The sequence below is a fragment of the Lepidochelys olivacea genome (assembly GCF_965140295.1).
Source record: "Lepidochelys olivacea isolate rLepOli2 genome assembly, chromosome: 7".
NCBI lineage: Eukaryota > Metazoa > Chordata > Testudines > Cheloniidae > Lepidochelys > Lepidochelys olivacea.
Genome location: NC_140417.1, coordinates 30,757,445 through 30,777,798, shown reverse-complemented (window position 1 = coordinate 30,777,798; position 20,354 = coordinate 30,757,445). Strand labels below are relative to the sequence as shown.

General features: G+C 50.3%; 2 protein-coding genes across 6 annotated transcripts; one reads left to right on the top strand and one right to left on the bottom strand.

Moving 5' to 3' along the window:
* Positions 1 to 482: 482 nt before the first annotated feature.
* On the bottom strand, positions 483 to 6,480 carry EIF1AD (eukaryotic translation initiation factor 1A domain containing). Of its 5 annotated transcripts, none has more exons than XM_084634606.1 (7): positions 6,348 to 6,480; positions 5,188 to 5,280; positions 4,340 to 4,492; positions 3,667 to 3,775; positions 3,301 to 3,409; positions 1,587 to 1,637; positions 483 to 1,260 (listed from the first exon to the last, which is right to left on the bottom strand). In XM_084634606.1, the coding sequence occupies exons 3-7, from the start codon at positions 4,424 to 4,426 to the stop codon at positions 1,092 to 1,094; spliced, it is 525 nt and encodes a 174-aa protein (XP_084490732.1). In that variant the 5' UTR covers positions 4,427 to 4,492; positions 5,188 to 5,280; positions 6,348 to 6,480; the 3' UTR covers positions 483 to 1,091. The 5 variants fall into 5 exon arrangements, with proteins under 5 accessions (XP_084490732.1, XP_084490731.1, XP_084490735.1 ...); XM_084634605.1 differs by lacking the exon at positions 6,348 to 6,480 and adding an exon at positions 6,250 to 6,323; XM_084634609.1 differs by lacking the exon at positions 6,348 to 6,480 and adding an exon at positions 6,250 to 6,323 and having other exon boundaries at positions 483 to 1,257.
* Positions 6,481 to 6,739: 259 nt separating this feature from the next.
* Positions 6,740 to 19,748, top strand: BANF1 (barrier to autointegration nuclear assembly factor 1). Its single transcript, XM_084634616.1, has 3 exons — positions 6,740 to 6,883; positions 16,381 to 16,523; positions 19,003 to 19,748. Exons 2-3 carry the CDS (start codon positions 16,398 to 16,400, stop codon positions 19,147 to 19,149), a joined length of 273 nt encoding a protein of 90 aa, XP_084490742.1. The 5' UTR covers positions 6,740 to 6,883; positions 16,381 to 16,397; the 3' UTR covers positions 19,150 to 19,748.
* Positions 19,749 to 20,354: the final 606 nt, after the last annotated feature.

Sequence of the window (20,354 nt, the reverse complement as noted above, 5' to 3'; positions counted from 1 at the left end):
GTACGGAGATACTTGTTCCTAGGGTGTGGGTCTGTAAGCCTGGGGGACTGGACCTGGCTCTTGCTGTGTTTGTACAGCACCTAGCACCACAGAGCCCCGCCCCATGACTGAAGCTCCCAAGTACTACCCAGATCAACTTCCTAGTCCCAGGGAGGCCTGACCTGTCTCTGCAGAGCATCTGGTTCTATTGGACAGGGTGACTGTGCTGTACTGCTCACCAGCACTGCAGTGGGGGGGAGGAGTGTCTTGGCTGTGGCCTATCCATGTCCTGACCCAGGAGAGAGCTGGAGGAGCAGCCATGGGCTGGTAGCTGGCCTATATCCTCCCTCTGCACAGATCAGTGTGGGTAGCAGTGAGCTCAACCTGCTCTCCCCATAGCCCAGAACCTGCCCCTGCATACCAGCTGGCCCACTACAGCCAGAGCTGGCTTGGGACCAGGCTCTCATTCTTGTCTTGTGCAGTTTCAAATCAACCCACCTGGGTGCCTGTGGGAAAATCTTTATTGAATAAGGCAGAGGGGAGACTGCTTATTACACAGCAATAGTATCTAGGACACACAGCACCCAGTGCTTTGCCCAAGGAGCCTGCGTTAGAGCAGAGGGCACAGTCCCATCCACCATTTAAAAGGGGCTGATAAGAGATGCTGAAGCTGGGCTGCTCCATCTTAGATGAGGCCTCCCAGCTGCTATAACTCTAACTTTACTCCTCCCCAGCCCCCTCTCTACAGCTTCAAGCAGCGCTGCGACCTAGAACTCCATTTCCCTTTGCCCCAAGGAGCACTGCCACTCTTCCCCCGGAGTGGGCTGGGTGAAGAGTGAAATAACCATGCATTGGGCACAACAGGCCCAGCACCCTCGTCTCTGGTGAGCCGGATGCTGCAGCAACTCATGGCTCAGACAGCAGAGGTGATGGAGGGAAGAAATGTGTCCCCAGCAGAGGGCAGCACTGAGGCAGTTCCAAGCCAGCTGGAGCATTCACCAGGCTGGTGGGTGTGAGTTCAGCCCCAGAAGGCAGTCTCCTTCCCGCTGCATCAGGCTCCTCATGCTGAGGTGTTTAGGAGGCTAGAAGATCGGGTTTCCTGCCCTGGGTCACTATTTTTCTTCCTCATCCCGGTCGCTGGCCACCGTTGCCGCCTCCTCACTGTCGTCCTCGCTCTCTGTGCAGCTGTAGTGCAGTCTGTTCGTGTTCACAAACAGGTCACTGTCGTCGTCCGAGTCCTCTTCCCCGGAGGAGCGAGCAGCCGTTTGCTCCCCTTCCCTGCTGCACAAAGGGGTGGCTGTCAGTTCTAGGCCTGTGGCCCTAGCAGTCACCTGGCTTCCTCCTTGGGGCAGCTGCCCACTGATCAGGGCACTAGCCTAAGACTGGAGACCTGGGTTACCTAGGACTGGAAGGGACCTTCTGGACCAGTGAGCCCCAACATTGCTATTGCAGCCACCCTGTCGTAGAATCCCAGTCAGACCCTTATCCAGCTCCCTCTGTAAACTCATTGGGCTGTTTGCCCCCATCCCCTGGGGAGACTTTGCCAGAATCTCCCTCTGAGGGGCTGAAACGTAATTGAGAAGCAGTCCCCCTCCTTTCACACTCACCTGGCCTCAGAGCTGGGCTGACTTTCTGCAGTGTCAGAGAAGGCCTCAGGCCTGTGGGGAAAAAGGCATGAGATGACAGAGCAGCCCTGGCTTTGAGACAATGGCTTGGAACAGGATGCTGGGCTTTTCCCCTCTCGGGAGGGCTGCAGGGAATGGGAGGGAATTGCCTCTCCACTCCAGCCCCTGCCCATGGCAGGGGACTGCTTCAGCCAACACAGCCCCTGCTGTGCAAAAGAGGCCAGAAATAACCCCAGCACAGACCTGTTTTCCTACCAACACAACAAACAAACTACTTTGCTACAAAATCCAAACTTGTGGAAAAATCTCATTTGACTAAGTTTTTCCCAGTTTGCCAGTTAAACTAGAATCTGAGATTTTGTTTTTTGGCCAAGTTAGTTTTCAAAAGTGGTGGTGTTTTTTTTTTTTAGAAACTCTATCCCCTACCTTCCTCATGTTAAGATCAGGTGGCCAGAAAAGGGATCATCTAATCTGACTCCTGTATAACAGACTCTAGGACTGCCCTGAATTAATTTCTGTTCAAACTACATCAAGTCTTTCCAAATCACGTCTGAGCTGGATTTAAAAATTGCCAGCACTGATGAATCCACCACAGCCTTTGGTCAGTTGTTCCAATGAACCCTCTTCTTTCCAATCTGAATGTGTCTAACTTCAATTTCCAGCCATTGGCTCTTGTACAATGTTTGTCTGCGAGATTGTAGAGCACACTGTCAAATTTCTGTTCCCCATGCAGGTACATATAGACTGCTCAACTCACCCCTTAAACTAAGGTTGAGCTCTGTGGAGTCTGTCACCAATCCTTATATTCTTGTGGCTCTTCTCTGACCCCTCTCAAATTTATCAATGTTCTTCTTGAGACTACACCCTGGGATCCCAGCAACAGTCACACCTGCCCCAAACTGATTATAAACAGCATGTGCTCTCTGCCACCAAAGCAATGAGCCCCCTGCTGGAGAACTACTCCCCCATCCATCTGTACCCAGTGCCCATGGAGATAACCCCCCTAAGCTAACTGCTCTGCTTCTATTCCTACAGCTCATGAGTGGTGGGAATCAACCCTCAGCCCTAGGCTGAGAACTGACGCCCAAATTGAGCAGTGAGAGAAACTAGGCCTTGGGACAGCTTATCCAGGACTGGGGTGGATTCTCCATTACGGTGACCTGGGGCACTAGCCAAGCATGGGGCAGAGCAGGGTTCAGTTCCTGGTTTTGCCACTGCCTTCGGGCGTGTTGCTTGGTGCATCTTGTGCCTCAGTCTCCTCATCTCTAAAACGGGGCTAGAGGTGCTGGGATTCCATGCTGAGTGTCATGAGTACGTCTATGTCAGGGAGGCTGAGGGTTTTGTAAATTCTCTAACACTGGCCCACTTTGTTCAGACGGGGGAAGATGTCCTGCAGGCTCCTCTTCCTACAAGATGGGCCTTGCTCATGACAGCCCAGGCCACAATCCCAGCAGGGCAAGTGACACATGGGCACTGCTGGGGGGAAGCAGCAAGGCTCAGGGAGGGATGTAAAGAGCAGAAGGGTGGAGCTGATGAAATCTCAGCCTCAGTAGGCACACTCAGGCCTGGGCCAATCCCTCAGCTTGGGATAACTCTTTTCTCCATCACCTTGGTGACAGAGGGGCAAGAGCAGGGTGTCTGGGAGCTCATGGCTCATCACACAAGCATGCACCTTCCCCCCGCCTCCAACTCCTACCAGAGCCCTTCTTTCTTTAGGTACTGCACATGGTCCTTGTACAACACAAAGTTGATCTCAGCCTTCACCTTCTCGCCCTCTTCGATGGGGTCCACCAGCAGAAAGTCACCTGTAATGGTAGAGGGACAGCGTGGAGAGTTTGGCTGGTTTAGGAGATGGGGAATGGGATACAGGGCCTTTCCCCTCTAGGGGGTGCCAGCTCTCATCTAGCCCCAGAGTGGGGTGATGGGGGGACAGGTGAGCAGGGAATGGGACACAGAGCTGCTTCCTCTCTTGAGGTGAAAACTCCAATCTGTGCCCAGGGGAGGTGGGATATGGGGCCTTTCCTCTCAAGGGGTGCCATGAACCCCGCTGCACTGTACTCACCTCGTTTGATCCAGATGTTCTTGCGGAATTTTGTGGGCATGCTCACTAAGAATCTGGTTCCCTCAGCCGTTTCCACCTCATGGAGGTTGTTTCCTGGGGTCCCCAGGACCTGGTGGAAGGAACAAGAGGGATTAACCACAGGAGCTGCTTCCCAAGGGAGTGGATTCTCCAGCATTTAGCACCTACAGATCAGGGCCTGTCTCACAGTGACACTCTAGTTCAACCACCAGAGCTAGGCTAGATGCAGGAATGGCTGAGGGGGGTATTCCATAGCCTGACTTATGCAGGAGTTCAGACTAGATGATCAGGCTCCAATTTTGGCCTTGAAATCTACTGCCCACATAGGGCTTTTAAATGGCTTACACTCTGCCTTGCCCATAACACTCACAGCAAGACAATGACTGCCTGAAGCATGGGACTGGACTGCAGGGAGTAGGAAGGGATTTTCTTCCCCAATGCACAATTAGACAGATGTATTTGGGGGTTTTCTTGCCTTCCTCTGAAGCATGAAGCTCACCAGTGTTTAAGGGATATGATTAAGGGCAGGGAAGTGCTGAGATGAGACATGCCCAGATGCTCCCTGCAAGCAACCCACACCCCATGATGCAAAGGAAAGTGAAAACCCTCAAGGTCCCAGTGGAGCCCAGCTAAGCAGCGTTGCTCCCTCTCTCACCCGGACAATCTGCTGTTGAGGAGACGGCACCACGTACTCCTCCAACACCTCTTTCACCACATGCTTGCGTTTGGTTGCTTGGGACATCCTGGTGCGTTAGCCCTCGGGGACAGGATCCCTGCAGGGTGTGTGAAGTGCAGAATGTCTGGAAGGCTATAAGGAGAGAAGGAACAGTAGAGGGAGAAGAGCCTTGTTGCGTCTTCCCAAGATCAAATAAGCTTCTAAAGGCAACGAGTCCCCCAGTGAGAAGGGCACAGGACTGGCAGCCAGGAAATCTGAGTTCTATTGCAAGCTCTGCTGCTGACTTTGGGCAAGTCCCTTTGCCACTCAGTGCCTCAGTTTTCCCTCTCTCTCCCACAACCCAGACCCTTTGCCTAGATAGGGTACAAGCTCTGTGGGGCAGGGGCTGCTTCTCACTAAGTGTCTGTGTACGCCTGGCATGATGGCATCAGGGTCTGTACAGCACCCAGGCCACGTAGGCACAGAGTGCCTGCCAGCCCATTAACTGAGATCAGGGCCCCATTGTGTCAGGCACTGTAGAGACACACAGTGAGAGACAGTCCCTGCCCTGAGGAGCTTGCAGTCTAAATAGACGAAGGGCAGGAGAAAATGAAGCACAGTGAGAAGGGTCATGGAGGGGGCAGAACGGAACCCAGGCAGCCCTGGGTCCCTTGCTATCGCCTTGCCCATTAGACCACACCGCCTATCCATCAAGGATGTCCCTTTGATCCTAGGTTATCAGGAAAGGTTACTAGAGGTGCCCCATCTACCTTCTCTACTCCCCCTAGGATGGGGCAGAGATTGTCTGCTCTCCCAGGAAGCCAGCAGCACCACTACCTGCAAGGTACCTGTTTGGGGGACAAAGAAAGGCTGTACGACTCTGATAGTAGAGGATCCAGCGCTGAATTCAGTCCTCGAGGCATCCACCAGCACTGGACACACTGGAAGAGGAACAAAGACAACTCTGTGGCTCATCGAAATGGATGGGGACTCCCTCACTCAGGGAATGAGGCAGCTCCAAGATTCCTCCACTCTACCGGAAAATTCCAGGCCAGGCTCCACACATTGTCTCCTGTAGTGTTGTAATAATTCTACTGAGAACAGTTTAGCCACGAATCTCAAAGTGCTTTACCACAAGGAGGTCAGGATCATCAATAGTGAACTGAGGCACAGGGAGAGGAAGGGACAACACAGGCAAACAGTGGGAGGTGAAACTGAGGCAGAGATGGAGCACAACAGGGAACAGATCCCAGGCATCTTGAGTGCCAATTAAGTACACTGTCCCACTGGGCCATGGAAAGATTGCCAGCAATTCTGCTGATGATTGCAGGAGTGAGGTTAATTCTTCAGGGCTGAATCAGCTTCCCAGATAAAAATCTCATCCACATCAGAGAATGAAGCAAAGACCCCACAGAGATCATGGAAACCAAGAAGAGATTGACCCAGCCAGTTTGTGCCATAACCTTGTTATTGTTTCCTTGCAGTCAGAGACAGATGAGTGGGGTCGAGTGAATGAATCACCTCTGTGACTCAGTTTCCCTCACCTAAAAAGATGGGGATAATTCCTCCATTATCAGTCCGTGCTGAGATTCATTCCAGCCTTGCCCTAAGCATTCGACCCCCCCGCCCGAGCTGGGATGGAACCCAGGAGTCCTACCCTCGCCCCCATCGCAGACATTAGTCCCAGCTGATTCTCCAACCCCCCGCCCCCGAGATGCGAGGGCCGGGTCCTCTCCAGGGCTACTGCATGTCACGGGGGTGGGTGCGGGGGAGCTCCTTCCCCTGCGCGGGGTGTATGACCCCGAACACCCCTTGCGGGCGGGGGGTTTCCTGTTCCCCAAACACCCGCGGGGGCTGGACTGGTGTGAGCGCCTCTGCCGCCGCCGCCCCCCTGGAGCCTCCCGCCCTACCTCTCTCCACATGGGGGGACTGAGTTGCGTCCACCGCTTCCGCCTCCCGAGCCTCCCCCAGCCCTTCCCCGCCCCACTTCCGGGGGTACCGCTCTGACCTGCTTCCGGGCGCCTCCGCGCCCTGCCCTGGTATCCCCTGGTCCCCTCCCGGGCCCCAGCGCCGTCCCCGGGGCCCGCTAACGCACGGGGCAGCCCGGGGGCGTTATTATGGGATGGAAGGGTTGCTACGGGCCATCCCCAGCGACAATCAGGCGGTGTCAGAGGCTGGCCCCCGCCCATTGGTTACTGCTGGGGTACCATCGAGTTTTCAACTGGCTAGAGTGGCGATTCTGAACTCTGTGGTTCCAAGTGTGGCTGGAGAGTCCCTGCGAGGGCGCCAGGGCTGTCAGCACTCATAGAGCGGATGTAGCCGAGAGAGACCCTGTACTCTATGGTTAAAAGTGTGGATGGATCGCCACTGGAAGGGCTGTCGGGCATTATAGAGCGCCGCCTACTCTCGATGGTTATATGGGGCGCGAAGAGGCGCGCGGCCCGGCGTGGCCTGGAAGAGGAAGTGGTGGGTGCGCAGGCGCGGCGGGTGGCCGGTTGGGCGGGAGCGGCGGCGGCTGAGGCGCTGCAGCAGCGAGTGGAGCCGGTGAGTCGTTGCGGCGCCGGGCGGGGGCCTCGGGCCGGGTGAAGGCGGCGGGGCGGGGCGGGGCGGTGTCTGTGGCGGAGCCTGAGGGCGCAGGGGAAGGAGGAGCTGAGGGATGGGCGCGGGGGCGGGCGGAGACGCTGCTGCTGAGGCGCGGGGTATAGGGTGGGGCTGGGTGTCTCTGTGGGGGTGGGTGTGTTAGGGAGAAGAGGGGTGAGGTTGGAGTGTTTGGGGCTGGGGGAGGGGGGCGGTTCTCTGTAAGGATTGGTGGGGCTGACGGTTCCTGGGGGGAGGGCTGGCCCTATCCATAGGGGAGGGTGCTCTCTATAGAGCAGTAGTTTCCAACCTTTTTAAGTACAAGATGGCTTCTTGAATTTAGCGCAACCTGTGATCTACCCCGCTCTTTCCCCAAGGCCCCACCCCGCTCACTCCATCCCCCCTCCTTCTGTTGCTCGCTCCCGCCACCCTCACTCGCTTTCACTGTGCTGGGGCAGGGGGTTGGGGTGCCGCAGGGGGTGCGGGCTCTGGGCTGGGGCCGAGGGGTTTGCAGTGTGGGAGGGGGCTCTGGGCTGAGTCTGGGTCAGGGGGTTGGGGTTCAGGAGTGGGTGAGGGGTGTGAGCTCTGGGAGGGGGTGAGGGGTGCAGGAGAGGTTTGGGGTACTGGCTCCATGAGGGGTTTCAGGGCTGGGGCAGGGGGTTGGGGTGCTGGAGGGAGTATGGGGGTGCTGGCTCCAGGAGTGGGCTGGGGTGCAGCTCCTGCTGGACGGCATGTACCTCAGGCAGTAGGGCTAAGGCAGGCTCCCCTCCTGGAAGCTGTTGGCATGTCCCTGCACAGTAGCCCCTGGATGGGGGGCATGGCTAGTAGCTCTGTGTGCTGCCCATCTCTGCAGACGCTGCCCTTGCAGCTCCCATTGGCTGCAGTTCCCATTCCCGGCCAATGGGAGCTGCAGGGGCGGTGCTTGCAGGCAGGAATGGTGTGCGGAGACCCCCTGACCCCACCCTGCCCCTGCAGGGACCTGTCAGCCACTTCTGGGAGTGGTGCGGGGCTGGGGCAGGTAGGGAGCCTGCCTTAGCCCCGCTGCACCCCCAAATTTTTAGCAGCTGGATATGGCAATCGACTGGCAGAGTCAATCGCGATCTGCTGGTTGGTGACCACTGCTATAGAGGGTGAGGCTTGGGAGCTCTGTGAGGGTGGCTGGGCTGATGGTATCTGGGGGAGGGTTGAGTTAGTGCTAATGATAATCCTTACTTAGCTCTTATCGTTAGTAGATCTCAAGAGATTTGTAAAGGAGGGTCAGTATCATCCTCCATTTTACAGATGTGGAAACTGAGGCACAGAGTTGAAGTGAAGCCCTGGGTCAGTAGCTGAGCTGGGAATAGAACCTGTCATAAATATAAAGGGAAGGGTAAACACCTTTAAATCCCTCCTGGCCAGAGGAAAAACCCTTTAACCTGTAAAGGGTTAAGAACCTAAGACAACCTCACTGGCACCTGACCAAAATGACCAATGGGGAGACCAGATACTTTCAAAGCTGGAGGTGGGGGAAACAAAGGGTTCTGTCTGTGTTGCTTTTGCTGGGACCAGAGCAGGAATGCAGGTCAGAACTCCTGTAAAGGGTTAATAAGCAATCTAGTTAGATATGTGTTAGATTCTGATTTGTTTAAATGGCTGATAAAATAAGTTGTGCTGAACGGAATGTATATTCCTGTTTTTGTGTCTTTTTGTAATTTAAGGTTTTGCCTAGAGGGATTCTCTATGTTTTGAATCTGATTACCCTGTAAGGTATTTACCATCCTGATTTTACAGAGGTGATTCTTTTTCTTCAATTAAAATTCTTCTTTTAAGAACCTGATTGCTTTTCATTGTTCTTAAGATCCAAGGGTTTGGGTCTGTGTTCACCTATGCAAATTGGTGATGATTTTTATCAAGCTTTCCCCAGGAAAGGGGGTGTAGGGCTTTGGGGGGATTTTGGGGGGAAAGACGTTTCCAAGTGGGCTCTTTCCCGGTTATATTTGTTAGACGCTTGGTAGTGGCATCAGTAAAGTCCAGGGACAAAAGGTAAAATAGTTTGTACCTTGGGGAAGTTTTAACCTAAGCTGGTAAAAATAAGCTTAGGGGGTTTTTCATGCGGGTCCCCACATCTGTACCCTAGAGTTCAAAGTGGGGAAGGAACCTTGACAGAACCCAAGTCTTTTGAGTCTAGTTTAGTGCTCTACCCACTAGACTACATTGTGGGGAAGGGAGGGGTACAGTGCAGGTGTCTGAAATTGTTTTTTTTGTAGAGGACAGTGCTCAGATTGTTGGGCAGATGTGGTGAGTTAGGGAGAGGAGGATCTCTGGTGGTGAGAGAGGGGTTGGGGTATAGTGGGTGTGTCTGTGAAGGCTGGGAGTGTCTAGTGATGGGTGGTATCTGTTGGGGCTGGAAGTGTCTGGCTATTGGCAGGATTGGGATGGGAGCGAACAATGGAAGGTGTTTCTGAATGGGTGGAGAGAGGATCTGAGGGGTGGATCTGGGAGGAGAGAGGTGGGGCTGAGGGTGTCTGGAGAAGGGAGGGAGGGGGTCTTTCTGGTGAAGGAAGGGTGAGGGTGTGTGTAGGGGAGGATGCATCTGGTGAGGATAGGCCAAGAGCAGGATCTCTAAAAGAGCTTAGGGTGTCTGGAGAAAAGGTGTCTTTTGGGAGGCAGGGGGTACAGAATCGGAGCAAGGGGCTTGTTGGTATTTGGAGGCAAGGAGGGGCGGAGGGTGCATGTGGAAGGGAGGGAGTTATCTCTGAGGTTGGGCGCTCTGCAGAAAGCGGGGAATTCAGGGGCCTTTGGTGGGACTGTCACAGATAGACAGGTCCAGTGCCCTTTACAGCCTTGGAATAGTCCCTGGAACGACCCCTTTAGTGTGTTGACCCCTTTAGGGTCATGCTCTCTTGCTGGGGTAAGCCCTGTGGCTTCACCGCTTCCTGGGACTGAACCTCAGAGCCTTTAATACCCCTGCTAACTCTGTGAGCTTCCCTCAGTGAGTCCACTCAAATTGGACATCTGGGGAACACTTACACACCCAAAGGGAGCAATGCAGCCCTGACTTTCTGACTTTGGAGTGACTCAGCCAGTGTTAAAACAGAAGGATTTATTAGACTACTCAAGGAGCTGACTGAGGAGATATCTGAGCCATGAGTGATTATCTTCAAAAAGTCATGTAAGACTAGAGAGATTCCAGAGGACTGGAAAATGACACTATATTTGCCTATCTATAAAAAGGGAAATAAGGACAACCCAGAGAATTACAGACCAGTCAGCTTAATTTCAGTACTCGGAAAGATAATGGAGCAAATAATTAAGCAATCATTGTGCAAACACTTAGGTCAGGGGTGGGCTAACTATGGCCTGTGGGCCAGATCCAGCCCACCAGCCATTTTAATCCAGCCCTCGAGCTCCCGCTCGGGAGCAGGGTCTGTTACTTTCCCCACTCTGGTGCTCTAGTCAGGGAGCAGGGTCAGGGGCCGCTCCATGTGGCTCCTGGAAGCAGCAGCATGGCCCCCTCCAGTTCTCCAGCCTTGGAGCAGGGTTGGGGCCATGCCACGCGACTCCCGGAAGCAGCAGCATGGCCCCCCCCTATGTGTAGGGGCAGCCAGGGGCCTCTGCTCTGCATGCTGCCCCCACCCCAAGCACCGCCCCTGCAGCTCCCATTGGCCGAAAACCTCATCCAGTGGGAACTTTCTGGGGTCGGTGCCTGCGGGCAGGGCCATGTGTAGAGCTGCCTGGCTGCGCCTAGCATAGGAGCTGGAGCGGGAACATGCCACTGTTTCCCGGAGCTGCTTGAGGTAAGTGCCACCCGGAGCCTGCACCCCTGCCCCAGCCCTGATCTCCCTCCTGCCTTCCAGACCCCTCAATCCCAGCCCGGAGCACCCTCCTACATCTCAAACTTCTCATCCTCAGCCCCACCCCAGAGCCTGCACCCCTAGCCGGTGCCCTCACCCCTTCCTGCACCCTAACTCCAATTTTGTGAGCATTCATGGCCTGCCGTACAATTTCTATTCCCTGATGTGGCCCTCAGGCCAAAAAGTTTGCCCACGCCTGACCTAGATGATAATGATAAGTAGTGGTCAGGATGGATTTGTCAAGAGCATATTAAGTCAAACCAACCTAATATCTTTCTTTGACAGGGTAACAAGCCTTGTGGATAGAGGGGAAGCCGTAGATGTGGTATGTCTTGACTTTTAGTAAGGCTTTTGATACTGTCTCGCGTGACCTTCTCATAAATAGACTAGGGAAATACAACCTACGTGGAGCTACTATAAAGTGGGTACATAACTGGTTGGAAAACTGTTCCCAGAGTAGCTATCAGTAGGGCTATCAAGTGCTTAAACAAATTAATTGTGCTTAATAATAGAAAACCATTTATTTAAATATTTTTGTATGTTTTCTACCTTTTCAAATGTATTGATTTCAATTACAACACAATATAAAGTGTACAGTGCTTACTTTATATTTGATTACAAATATTTCCACTGTAAAAAACAAAAATAGTATTTTTCAGTTCACCTCATACAAGTACTGTAGTGCAATCTCTTTATCATGAAAGTTTAACTTCCAAATGTCAAATTGTGTACAAAAACCCCCTGCATTCAAAAATAAAACAATGTCAAACTTTAGAGCCTATAAGTCCACTCAGTCTTATTTCTTCTTGTTCGGGCAATCACTCAGACAAACAAGTTTGTTTACATTTGCAGGAGATAATGCTGTCCACTTCTTGTTCACAATGTCACCTGAAAATGAGAACAGGCATTTGCACAGCACTGTTGTAGCCAGTGTCGCAAGATATTTATGTACCAGATGTGTTAAAGATTCATCTGTCCCTTCATGCTTCAACTGCCATTACAGAGGACATGCATCCATGCTGATGATGGGTTCTGCTCTATAGCAATCCAAAGCAGTACAGACTGACCCATGTTCATTTTCTTCATCTGAGTTAGTTGCCACCAGCAGAAGATTGATTTTCTTTTTTGGGTTCTGTAATTTCCACATCAGAGAGTTGCTCTTTTAAGACTTCTTGAAAGCATTCTCCACACCTCATACCTCTCAGATTTTGGAGGGCACTTCAGATTTTTAAATCTTGGGTCGACTGCTGTAGCTATCTTTAGAAATCTCACATTGGTACCTTCTTTGCGTATTGTCAAATCTGCAGCGAAAGTGTTCTTAAAATGAATGTGTGCTGAGTCATCTTCTGAGACTACATGAAATATATGGCAGAATGTGGGTAAAACAGAGCCGGAGATATACAATTCTCCTTCAAGGAATTCAGTCACAAATTTAATTAACACCTGATTTTTTTAATGAGCGTCATCAGCATGGAAGCATGTCCTCTGGAATGGTGGCCGAAGCATGAAGGAACATACAAATGTTTAGCATATCTGACATGTAAATACCTTGCAATGCTGGCTACAAAAGTCCCATGTGAATGCCTATTCTCACTTTCTGGTGACATTGTAAATAAGAAATGGGCAGCATTATTTCCTGTAAATGTAAACAAACTTGATTGTCTTAGTGATTGGCTGAACAAGAAGTAGGACTGAGTGGATTTGTAGGCTCTAAAGTTTTACATTTTGTTTTTGAGTGCAGTTATATAACAAAAACTACATTTCTAAGTTGCACTTTCATAATAGAGATTACACTACAGTACTTGTATGAGGTGAATAGAAAAATACTATTTCTTTATAATTTTTACAAGTGCAAATAGTTGTAATGAAAAATAATATAAAGTGAGCACTGTACACTTTGTATTCTGTGTTGTAATTGAAATCAATATATTTGAAAATCTAGAAAAAACATAGAAAAATATTTAATTTCACTTGCTATGTTATTTAACAGTGTGATTAAAATGGCAATTAGTTGCGATTAATTTTTTTGAGTTAATCATGCGAGTTAACTGTGATTAATCAACAGCCCCAGTTATCAGTGGTTCACAGTCAAACTGGAAGGACATATCAAGTGGGGTCCCACAGGGATCAGTTCTGGATTCAGTTCTGTTCAATATCTTCATCGGAGATTTAGATAATGGCGCAGAGTACACTTATAAAGTTTGTGGACCATACTAAGTTGGGAGCGGTTGCAAGTGCTTTGGAGGATAGAATTAAAATTCAAAATGATCTCAACAAACTGGAGAAATGGTCTGAAGTAAATAGGATGTAATTCCATAATGACTAATATAAAATACTCCACTTAGGAAGGAACAATCAGTTGCATGCATACAAAATGGGAAATGACTAGGGAGGAGTTCTGCAGAAAGGCATCTGGGGGGTCATAGTGGATCACAAGCTAAATATGAGTCAATGGTTGTAACACTGTTCCAAAAAAAGCAAACATCATTTTGGGATGTAATAGCAGTAGTGTTGTAAGCAAGACACAAGAACTAATTCTTCTGCTCTACTCCGCACTGAGTATTGTATCCAGTTCTGGGCACCGCATTTCAGGAAAGATGTGGACAAATTGGAGAAAGTCCAGAGAAGAGCAACAAAAATTATTCAAGGTCTAGAAAACATGACCTATGAGGGAAGATTGAAAAAATTGGGTTTGTTTAGTCTGGAGAAGAGAAGTCTGAGAGCAGAAATAATGAAAATTTTCAAATACATAAAAAGTTGTTAAAAGGAGGGAGAAAATTTGTTCTCCTTAACCCCTGAGGATAGGACAAGAAGCAATAGGCTTAAATTGCAGCAAGGGTGGTTTAGGTTGGACATTAGGAAAAAAATTCCTAACTGTCAAGGTGGTTAAACACTGGAATCAATTGCCTAGGGAGGTTGTGGAATCTCCATCATTGGAGATTTTTAAGAGAAGGTTACACAGGCACCTGTCAGGGGTGGTCTAGATAACACTTAGTCCTGCCTTGAGTGCAGGGGACTGGATTCGATGACCTCTCGAGGTCCTTTCCAGTCCTATGATTCTATTAGATGTCTGGAACATAGCTTAGAAAGTCCTCTGTTTGCTGTAACTTTCTATTCTCTATGCTAAGTCCATCTGGGTCAGTCCAGAGCTCTCTCTGATCCCCCTTGAGACCCAGTCCAGAAGTCAAGAGCTTGCTTCCAGGAGCCCATGCTTAACAAACATCAAAGGCCCCTCTCCGTCTTTTGTTCTTGTTCCTGGGCAGACTTTGTCATCTGGTCTCCTCAGGCCTTTGTTCTCCAGCTGCTCACAACTGGCTGGTTTCCTGAAGAGGGTGGGACCCCTTCATTGGTTGCTAGGCGCCAAATGGCGGGGCAGTTGTAATGGCCATTGTCTGTTGGGGCTATCCATGGGCATGGAGCCCCACTGGCCCCAGACAGTCAGGCCTCAGTCATACCTGTATCTCTAGGCCTCTGCAAAGAGCAAACGACCCTTTCCCCCCACCTAGTTAACCAGGCACCACATAGGAAAACTGAGGTACACACAATATTCACACAAAATGTTATGAAAAATTCCCACTCCATCACAGGGGGTCTCTAGGGAAGGCTGAGGAGGAGAATGAGGCTGAAGGTATCTGGATGGGGCTTAGTATTGTGACAGGAACAGTGGAGCGGCTTTGCAGGATTAGGTTATGGAGGAGTTGGGGTATCTGCATGGGAGGTTGGAGGGGTCTGCTGAAGGAGGTTGGGATCTAGTGGGTGGGAAATCTGGAAGCGGAATGATGCTGGAGAATTTGGGGGATGATGCTGGAGAATTTGGGGGGTTGTTGGAAGTGGGGAGAGGTGATCTCAGGAGAATTGGGGTTGGGACAAATGCATGGGGACTGGTCTGGAAGCACTCAGGTGTTGGATAGGTTTCAGAGTAGCAGCCGTGTTAGTCTGTATTCGCAAAAAGAAAAGGAGGACTTGTGGCACCTTAGAGACTAACCAATTTATTAGAGCATAAGCTTTCGTGAGCTACAGCTCACTTCCTCAGATGCATATCGTGGAAACAATAGGTTTTGTTGCTTGGGGCAAGAGCCCTGGAAGACGGTCAGCGGAGAAGTGGGCTGAGACTCCTGGGGGGAGGAGTTGGTCCTGGGACATCAGTCTTCCTTCCCATCCCTTAAAGCTTCTAACTAAAACCATAATGTGTCCAGTCCTCCCTCTGCTTGTGAGGTGTGGATAGGGAAGTTGACTAGGAAACATGCCTCAAGAAAAATCTTTGCTCCGTGTAAAGTCCAAGGCTATCATTCTCTCCTCCTGTCAGATCAGAGTGTGATAGACTTGAGTTACAAGACTAGGAACTTGGTTAATTCCTGATCTGGGAATTCCCTCTCCAGTGGACAGAAAATATAAAGCGGGGAACAGCTTTAAGTACAAATAACCATTTTTTGTACTGTTGACTACTTTTGTTGACCACGTACCAGAAGCTCTTTATTACTGCCTTAACTATGTGTTGGCACCATGTGTTCTGCTCCTGGCCTCTTGGTAGATGAGTCCATTTCCAGTGGCTTCATTTGTTCTCATTAGTTTGCAGTTATCTTGTTTACCCGTGTAAACACTCAATTAAGTGAGCTAACACTGTGGGTGACTAGTTCAAATATTAATGTAAGAATCCTGGGTAAAATTTGACACTAGCCGTCAGGTATCTTGGAAGCTATTTTTATTAGCTTCTTCTCGGAAAAATAAAATTCCACACTTTATGAAACAGATTTCTCTCCCCTGCCCCTGTGATTCAGGGCTTGTTTATTTTAAGTAAGTAATTTACAATTGCTACAACTACCCTAGGAAACTAAAAATAAAATTGAAATACTTCATTCTGTCTCATTATTGCAGCTGAGAGCTGTGATAAAGGTGTTAGGCTTCCTACAACTAAATAATGTTTTTATATTGCAGTAGTGATCAAAGGTGCTGCTGTGGCAGGCTCTGTACACAGACCATTCTTGGCTCATATTCCAATCTTCCTTAGTATTTTCTTTAAGGCTAAAAGGGACCATTATGTCCATTCTGACCTCCTGCATAATGCCAGCCATAGAATTTCACCTAATTACCTCTGTATTGAGCCCATTCACTTCCCTCAGTTACATTCAGACTGGCCTGCATGACAGAGGAGATATATATAGAACTGGTATATACATCCCCTCTTCTATATATAGCGTTGGGCACTAGCCATGCAGTTTATAGCTAGTCTGAAAGTGATCTGTGTGCCTGAGCAGTGTTCTCAGAGGTTTGGCTGATGATGAATCCGAACTGTGGTCTCTCTCATCTGTGGAAGACCTGTTAAAATCTGAGATCACAACTATAAAGGACTTTTGTGGGCATCTGTTCACAACGGAACTGCTGGAATCTTAATATGATTAGTAGGGTCTTGTAAATAGTAAGTACCAGCACTTGTTTCTGTCCTCACTTAAAACTTAGAGTGGATAAGATCTTTCATTTTGCACCAAAATATAGTTCATACGTATTCAAGTCCCCAAATCCTGACGGAGTGGGTGCAGCTAACTTTGATCTCTGGTGCAGCAGGATTCAGGGCTCTGTGGCGCATGCCTCTTATTACAGTTTATACTGACCTCTGTCTTTCTCTTCTTTTAGATCAAGCACCAGCCAGTATGTCGTCCACCTCCCAGAAGCACCGGGACTTTGTGGCTGAGCCCATGGGGGAGAAGCCCGTGGGAACTCTGGCCGGAATTGGGGATGTTCTTGGAAAGAAGCTGGCGGACAAAGGCTTTGACAAGGTCTCTGGAGACATTTTTTTTTTTTTTTGGGCACAGCTCTCTCTGTGTCTTTAGAGGGGTGGAGTTCATAAAAATCAGCTGTGGTCAGTGGCTTGAGTGAAACCATGTGGGAAATTGGGGCTTGAAATTGACCCACTAGCAATTTTGGAGCATCTTGGATAACTCCAAGGGACAAAAGATCCTCTTAAATCACGTGCCAACACAGGGCACCTTCTCCCTGTGATGTTCCTGTCACAAGGGGAGCTGGCCCTTTAAGGGGATTATGGCTCTTCTAGATGTAGCCCACCTCCCCTAGTGGAGAGAAGGGATAGTTAGATGCTGGGGGAGCATGGGACTTAGAACCAGACTTGTTGAGAATGGGTAGGAAGGCAGCCTGAATTCAGGGAGAGCAGATGTGGGAGTGAGTGCTCCATTAAAGAGCAGGCAGAATATCCAAGGAGGAGGCCTAGGCTGTTCTCCAAAGGTCGTAGGTGGGCCTGGGGTAGATGGGAGGGAGAAGAGGCTGCTAGAAAAACCGCAGCAGGGATGGGACTAAGAGGGGGGTGGGCAAGCTATGGCCCCTCAGGACTTTGGATCCGGCCCGCAGGATTGCCACCCCTATGGCGCTGTGGACTCCGCGCCGCTCTGGGAAGTGGCCGGCACCATGTCCCTGCGGCCCCTGAGGAACGGGGGGGGGCAGAGGGCTGACCATGCTGTCCTTGCCTGTGGGTACCTCCCCTGAATTCCCATTGGCCGGGAATGGGGAACTGTGGCCAATGGGAGCTTCGGGGGAGGTACCCACAAGTAAGGGCAGTGTGCTCAGCCCTCTGCCCCTCTCTCCCCCAGGGGCTGCAGGGATGTGGTGCGGGCCGCTTCCTGGAGTGGTGCGGGGCCAGGGCAGGCAGGCAGGGAGCCTGCCCTGGTCCTGGTGTGTGCTGCTCCCACCCCGGAGCCGCTCCAGGTAAGCAGTGCCAGATTGGCGCCTGCACCCTCCTGCACCCCAACTCCCTGCCCAGAGCCCCCTGCTGCACCTCACACCCTTCCTGCACCCCTGCCCTGAGCCCCCTCCTGCACTATGCACCCACTCCTGCACCCCAACCCCCTTCCCTGAGCCCCCTCGTACACCCCGCACTCCTCCTCTGCCCCAGCCCCTTGCCCTGAGCCCCTTTCTGCAGAGCGCACCCCTTCCTGCACCCCTTCCCACACCCCAACCCCCTGCCCCAGCCCTACATTCATGGCCCTGCATGCAGTTTCCCAACCCAGATGTGGCCCTTAGTCCAGGGGTGGGCAAACTTTTTGGCCCAAGAACCTCTGCGTCAAGGGTGTGAGCCAACTAGGAAGGCTTGGTGGGGGAGAGATCTGGAGTTTGAACTCTACATTAATAAACGAGACTCCTGAAAAGGAAAGGATTAGTGAGAAAACATCTGCTGTCTGAGATCTGATGAACTAGAGAAGGGGAAACTGAGGTTGGGCCAAAAACCACATTGGGCAAGCCCTGCTGTAGTAACAAGGTAAGAAATGGGACAAGTGACAATCTGCCTTAACCAGCATCTTCCTTAAAAAATCACTGTCTCACACTTGCAGGATTGCCCAGGCACTCAGATTTGGAAGAGCAAGCCTGACCACAGCCTAATCCCTGTGATCTCTTCAGAGGTTCTAAAGCCCTTAATTCCCCTTTCATCGGAATTGATATGCCTCATAATTGTCATAAATACAAAAGCTCCAGGCAATCAATTCTCCAGACCCCTTGTTTTAAAATATTCAGCTGCCCTCTGGTGTGGAATCCCTTGGATGTGGAAGGAAATCCTTTCATGCACTGTCACCTTGAGTTGTAGAGATCAGAGATCCCAGCTGCTGTGGTTTGGGTGAATGCAAGACTTTTATTTCTACCTTGCTAAATGTGCCCCCTAGAGGTCACCCTGAATAATGGCTCTAGATGTTCACAACTAACACCAGAGTGCAGTGGCCTGGAACTCAGGCCTGGGTTCAACTCCACCTGAGCCACAGACTTCCTATGTGACCTTGGGCAAATCCACGCTTAAGCTTCATTGGCCTAGCTGTGTCAGAGAGGGGTGTGACTTTTTTGCTGACAGCTAGGTTGGAAAAGTATAGAGGCTGTTACACCTGCAAGAGGACTGTTCTGCCAGTACGCAGCTTATCCTGGGAGGGTTTGCTGTTAGCTGTGTTGCCAAATCTTAAGTTTAGACAAGGCCTTAACTCACTCTGTGCCTCAGTTCCCTGTCTGTAAAACAGGGATAATGCTCCCATCATTCACTTTCCTGCGAGGTTAAAGCCCATTGATCTGTGAGGTGCTCAGCTGCAAGTTGTTAGTATTGAGATTGCTCTATGGGACAGTGTAAAAGCTGTTCAGCTATCACTCACCCTTTAGAAACCAATCAGTGGGCAACCTGGGGCTGTCCTCTCCTCTCCTCCATTTAGCAGCGGGTTTTGTGTGTATTTTTAACTATCAGTTGTGATACCCTTTCCTTTCTGTGCTCAGGCATATGTGGTACTTGGACAATTCCTGGTTCTGAAGAAAGATGAAGAACTCTTCCGGGAATGGCTGAAAGACACGTGTGGAGCCAACGCCAAGCAATCCAGAGACTGTTCTGGCTGCCTGCGGGAGTGGTGCGACGCCTTCTTGTGAATGTTGGCTATTGTTGCCTCCGCACCAGCAGTCACTATTATGGCTTTCATAGTTAGCAGGGAAAAAAAAATCTTCCCAACCCTTCCACTTTGTACCCAAATCAAAGGGCAGAATGGAATTAATAATTTATGGAAACCCTGTGGCATTTAGAATGTCTATTTACATGGCTCTCATTTCTAGCCAGAAAGAAAATAATTGTCCCTGGAACCTGCTGTTAGTGTAACTAACCAGATTTCTTCTGGGGAAAGAGAGGGTAATGTTCTATTCTACACCTTTGTTAGATCTTTGTTTTGAATTTTATAGATACAGGGTTCCTCACTGTTTCAGACCAGCTAACTCCTAAAGCCTTAATAATCCACATGCTTGTAAAGGGGAGCGTTTTCATTGTCTTAATTCGAACTCTTATTGATATGCGGCTTGCTCACTGTTAGTTTAAAAAAAAGTTGTGGTTTTAAGCTTATTCTGGCTTATTTCTGGAGCAGTTATTTGAGGACCCTCCAGATTGTTTTATGCCACTTGGCTTTCTTTGGAAAAGTAACAGTGGAAGAAAACATTGTAACATTTTTTTAAAACAATAAAAATCAGCTGTGTTAATATTCCGGAGCTGCTCTTGGTTTAACTTGTTTACTAGGGGATCTGGGAGGTGGTGGAGCAGTTGTAGATGGGGTGTTCGTTGCAGAAGGGCATAGCACTATGAAGTTGGGGCACATTCTCTTGGAGACTTAGATCTGGGCTGGAGAGCAGGCTGCTGGGAGCTGTTGTTGAAAATCTAGTCTGAGCCTGTGAAGGACCTCTGTCCCGTTTACATTTCCCTGAGTTTTTAGAGGTACTGGCCGTTTAAGACAGTGTTTCTAGCCTTTCAGTTCAGCTCCAACTCTCCTTAAATCCTTATGTCGCCTGGCAGCAGGACCCTAGGGAGTCAGGTCTTCCTCCAGCTTGTGGAGTGCAAGAGAAGGGATACCTGTTCTGGCTGGCAGGTTTCCCCCAGCAGTGTTACCCTAGTCCTTGGGGTTTCTGGTCCAGCGTGTTGGGCAACTTCCTCCCAGTTTGCTGCCTGACGCAAGGTAGTCCTCAGCCTCTCAGACAGCTGTGCTCCCTGCCTGGGATGCAGCCCATATCCAAATGTTGCTGGTCACCCACTTAACTGGAGATGGGGAGATAGCTATTCTGCCCCTTAACCCCTTAGTGGCTGTGACAATGGGGTT

Excerpts from the sequence above, each read along its gene's own strand:
- BANF1 (XM_084634616.1), top strand. The coding sequence starts at position 16,398 with ATGTCGTCCACCTCCCAGAAGCACCGGGACTTTGTGGCTGAGCCCATG. Across the intron at positions 16,524-19,002 it reads CGGACAAAGGCTTTGACAAG|GCATATGTGGTACTTGGACA; the intron begins GTCTCTGGAGAC and ends TTCTGTGCTCAG.
- EIF1AD (XM_084634606.1), bottom strand. The coding sequence starts at position 4,426 with ATGTCCCAAGCAACCAAACGCAAGCATGTGGTGAAAGAGGTGTTGGAG. Across the intron at positions 3,776-4,339 it reads CTCAACAGCAGATTGTCCGG|GTCCTGGGGACCCCAGGAAA; the intron begins GTGAGAGAGGGA and ends TCCTTCCACCAG. Across the intron at positions 1,638-3,300 it reads CTAAAGAAAGAAGGGCTCTG|GCCTGAGGCCTTCTCTGACA; the intron begins GTAGGAGTTGGA and ends TTTTCCCCACAG.